The sequence below is a fragment of the Stegastes partitus genome, unplaced genomic scaffold (genome assembly GCF_000690725.1).
Source record: "Stegastes partitus isolate 25-593 unplaced genomic scaffold, Stegastes_partitus-1.0.2 Scaffold184, whole genome shotgun sequence".
Taxonomy (NCBI): domain Eukaryota; kingdom Metazoa; phylum Chordata; class Actinopteri; family Pomacentridae; genus Stegastes; species Stegastes partitus.
Genome location: NW_007577915.1, coordinates 133,116 through 137,056, shown reverse-complemented (window position 1 = coordinate 137,056; position 3,941 = coordinate 133,116). Strand labels below are relative to the sequence as shown.

Genomic DNA, 3,941 nt, shown 5'->3' with positions numbered 1-3,941 from the left:
ACCAGCGCCGTCCGTTGCTAACGACAGATTAATTCATATCATTTGTCTTCAGAAGTCCATCAGCCAGCCTGCTAGAACCATCCGTCCTCCATCCGCTAAGACAAACCTTCACTTCAGGTCCAAACATGTGAAGAGAAGCTGTAAAATCAGACCAAGTGTCTCTCATCCACAGTTTGTCCTGAATGATGAAGATCTAAGAATAAACCAGATGTGCCGTCGCCGAAGGCTCCAGGTTTGTGCTGTTGTGAGATTCTTTCCGTTGACACACTTCTCAAGGTCACTTTTACTGAAACAACCTACATACATACATGTACATGTCTGTGGTCATGAGGCCTTCAGCCACGTCAGTCGGAGGCTTGTGTTGTTCTGAGCTGCAGGTTTTCAGCTTCTGTTGAAGGATTAACGCATAAAAGTTTGAGATTCTGCAGCAGCAAATCTTTGGTTTTGCAGTGAGAAGAATTGTGGATGTGCAGGACGACTGCTGCTCTCTGGATCCTCAGATCCTGGTCCTCACCCACGGTTCCTCTGGAGAAACCCCCCAGGAGGAGGGGGGAGGCTGGACTCCTCCTCACTCCATGACTCCTCCAACCAGCTGAACATACCTCAGAAGGAAACAGGAAACGCCCAGTAGCAAAAAAAAAGATTATAATTTATTTCCAGATTTTTTGCCTTCGTTTGCATCTTGTTTCACAAGTCAAATCAAAAATAAAAACCGACTGCCATACCATGAAAATGTAAAAAAATAATACAAATAATATGTGCTGTATATATAATTATATCATCATCAACGAACAGACGACATTAATCAGAAGAACAATACTATTGATCGGAAACAGAACACTAAACTGCTGGTCTCATGCATATAGAACCCTCAGTACAAAAGAGGGGGTCGGTACTAAAAGAACCAAAGTTCCACCAGTTCAGAAGAAGCGCCTAAAGCTACATGCAATGACAGAAAAGACTCATGTACACATTCCTTCAAGTATTTTACACAAACTGTACTTCAAATCTAATGTACTGTACAGAGCACGATACAAAACGTCCTCAAGCCGCCGATGCTTCAGATCTGCTGAATTCTTCGTCCATCAGCTTCAGTTTGAGTCTTTGTTCTTCGTGGTTTCAGTGCTTTCGTTTCTGTGTTGGACCTCCTGCTTTAGTCCGTGCTGCCCCCTCACAGGGTCTTATCGCTCTCCTTCTTCAGGTGGCTGGAAGTCAAAGCAGACGTTAGACACGCTGCAAATGATATTCATGCTGTATTTATTGTAATCAATCGGCTGATGAGCAGCGCCGGTTCGACCTCTGACCTCCTGGTGCTCTGACAAAGGTTTTCTCGTTTAAAGTAAAGCAGGAGAACCAGCGGCTGCAGTTCTGTGATTTGGACGGTTTGAACCTTGTTCAGGAGAAGTTAAAGAACAAACCAGGACTGAACTCACATGCAGCTGAGGTCTGATCCAGAGAGTTCTGGTGTTCAAAGACAACTTCACAGACAGTAATAAGGTCAGTGGAGATGTCAGAAGGTGTGTTTAAGACACAACAGAACGTAGGAACGACTGCTGCTGCATGACAAAGTCAAGTCATGGAGCTTCACAGGATCAACCTGCAGCAGCTCAACTCTCAACAAACCACAGAAACACAAGCTGCTGCTGTTCTGATCAGGGTTTGATGAAGCTGTAAAGCCTGATCAGCTTGTCCCTGACATGAGAACACAGCTTCCAGCAGGTGAACTTGTTCCAGAATGATTTAGGGTGGATTAGTGGGTGGAAGGACTTGGTCTTACAGAGTTACAGGATCAAACTAGCAGCAACAGAGAACCTGTCTCATCACACATCGTATTTGTAGTGAAACATTTTGTACAAATGATTTATTTTTGCACCCAAAGACTTTCTCTGCTCACAGTGTTGATGCTAAAATGACATCAAGTGCAGCCCTATTTTGAAACGTTTAAATCAAAGGTTCTTGGATGTTATAATTTTCTGCTTCTCCTTGTTGCAGCCGGACAGCGTACTGAGCAGCGTGTACCTGTAGTACTCGTCCTGGGTGAGGGAGTGGTGGTGGTGGTGGATCCACTGCTGTTCCAGGGCCAGTCTCTGGATCTGCAGCTCTGCGCTCTGGGCCTGCTGCATGGCCTGCAGCTGGTGGGCGGCTGACATGGGCCCGCTGAGGGAGGACGTCTGGGGCAGGTCACGGAACGGAGCACCTGCAGGAGGAGGAGCAGCGTCAGTCACCTCCGTCACGCCGCAAAGCAGAGAGTCAGAGTGTGAGAGAAGAAAAGTGTGGTAGTACATGGACGAGGAGCCTTCTCCTCACCGAACAGCTGCTGGCGGAGCACCTCGCTGTCAGTGAGGGGGTGAGCCAGGATGGGGGTGCCGAGCGTGGCCCCGGGGTAGGGGAGGCGAGCCAAAGGAGACCCCGACGCCAACGGGTCCATCAGGGGGTGAACCCCGCCCGCCGCTGGATGCCAGTGATGTAATAGGAAATACAGGAGATATTTAATAAGAGTCAAAGTCTGGAGACGCTTTAATGCTGCTGTGAAATACATTTTATTAAATAAAAAAGTAAACAGTTATTCCACCTCAGATCACCAGGGAACACTTTGATCATAAACTCTGGATATTTAAGAGGATATCTGGGACATTTTAGGTTCATATTTCAAACACTTTGAGTTTTTTTGGGTTTTTTTAAGCCACTTATCTCACATTGAAATTTGGGGCTGTTTGAACAGCATCAAAGATAAAAACATGAAACCTTTGACTGTTATTTCTCATCATGTCATTGATTCAGAATCTGTAATATTGGATGAAGTAGATCAAATAGTCTCTGATTGTGGCTGAGTTGAAATATGCAAAAAATGTAGAGTTCAATGGCGAGCTGAAGCTGGAGGCGAAGGATGAGGCTGGTGCTGCCATCCTAAACAAACATGGAACTTGTCATTTAAGAAAGGATCTGTTTCTCTACAATCATCTGCATTTGTGTTGGACTATTTTTAGGTGCTGATGAAGACACATTTGATGCGTCAGTCCTGTGGTCTCCAGATGTTCCCTAAACGCCTCGCAGTCATCAGCAGATGCTGCAGGTCACAGACTTTGTGCTTCTTTCTGCAGCCAAATCTTCTCTTTCTGAGTTTCTCTGCTGCTCAACAAACTGTTGTAAATAAAGTTATTAAACTCATCGAAGCCAAGAGGCCCTCAATCTGAGTACATGGTGTTCTATCACACCAATTCTCTTCATGGAAAATACTGTGGGACTGTGAGTTTTCTTTTCTTTTCTTCTGATGTTTGTGAGATAATTAGTCACCAGTGTTGCAGCGTTCAGGTTTCTTTTAAAGGAGCCTGTGCTGTGTGGAAACTGACCAGCCTCATCCTTCAGGTCTTTACTGAACAGATCATAACTTAACCTGGGTTAGGGTTAGTTTAATCCATGTCTGTGAACTCAGCAGCTGTTACACTATGTGTGCTCTGCAGGTAGAGGCAGCAGTGTTAGTAGCAGTGGGTACCTGTGTCTTGCTGGTGCAGGTGCAGATGTGAGTGGATGTGTGAGTGCTGGTGATGATGCGGCGTCACGTTCAACATCTGGAGACGGCCTAGGTTCTCTCCTGCCCCTCCCGCCCCTCCTGTCCCGCCTCCGCTGCCCGCTCCTGCCCCGTTGCCTCCCCCGCTGCCTCCTCGCTCTCGTTCCCGTTCTCGTTCTCTTTCTCGCTCTGTGAATGGTGGCAGCGCTGCCCGGTCCCGGTCTCGGTCTCGGTCTCGGTCCCGGTCTCTGTCCCGGTCCCTGTCCCGGTCCCGGTCTCTGTCCCGGTCCCGGTCTCTGTCCCTGTCTCTGTCTCTGTCTCTGTCCCTGTCCCTGTCCCTGTCTCGGTCCCGGTCTCGATCGGCACTCCGCTCACGCTCGTATGAGGTGGGAGAGCGAGTTGGGGTGGGGTAGTTCTCAGGGGGGGCGGCCGG

At 47.8% G+C, this 3,941-nt stretch overlaps 1 protein-coding gene across 1 annotated transcript in view; it reads right to left on the bottom strand.

Annotated features, from left to right (window-relative positions):
• Positions 1-627: 627 nt before the first annotated feature.
• The window catches only part of atn1 (atrophin 1), an 18,403-nt gene continuing 15,089 nt past the window's right edge, over positions 628-3,941 (bottom strand). Inside the window, exons 7-11 of the mRNA XM_008280189.1 lie at positions 3,875-3,939; positions 3,494-3,754; positions 2,308-2,451; positions 2,020-2,197; positions 628-1,205 (exon numbers count right to left, since the gene is read on the bottom strand). Of these exons, the coding sequence (XP_008278411.1) occupies positions 1,172-1,205; positions 2,020-2,197; positions 2,308-2,451; positions 3,494-3,754; positions 3,875-3,939 (682 nt within the window). The 3' untranslated portion in view covers positions 628-1,171. The remainder of the gene's footprint in view (positions 1,206-2,019; positions 2,198-2,307; positions 2,452-3,493; positions 3,755-3,874; positions 3,940-3,941) is intronic.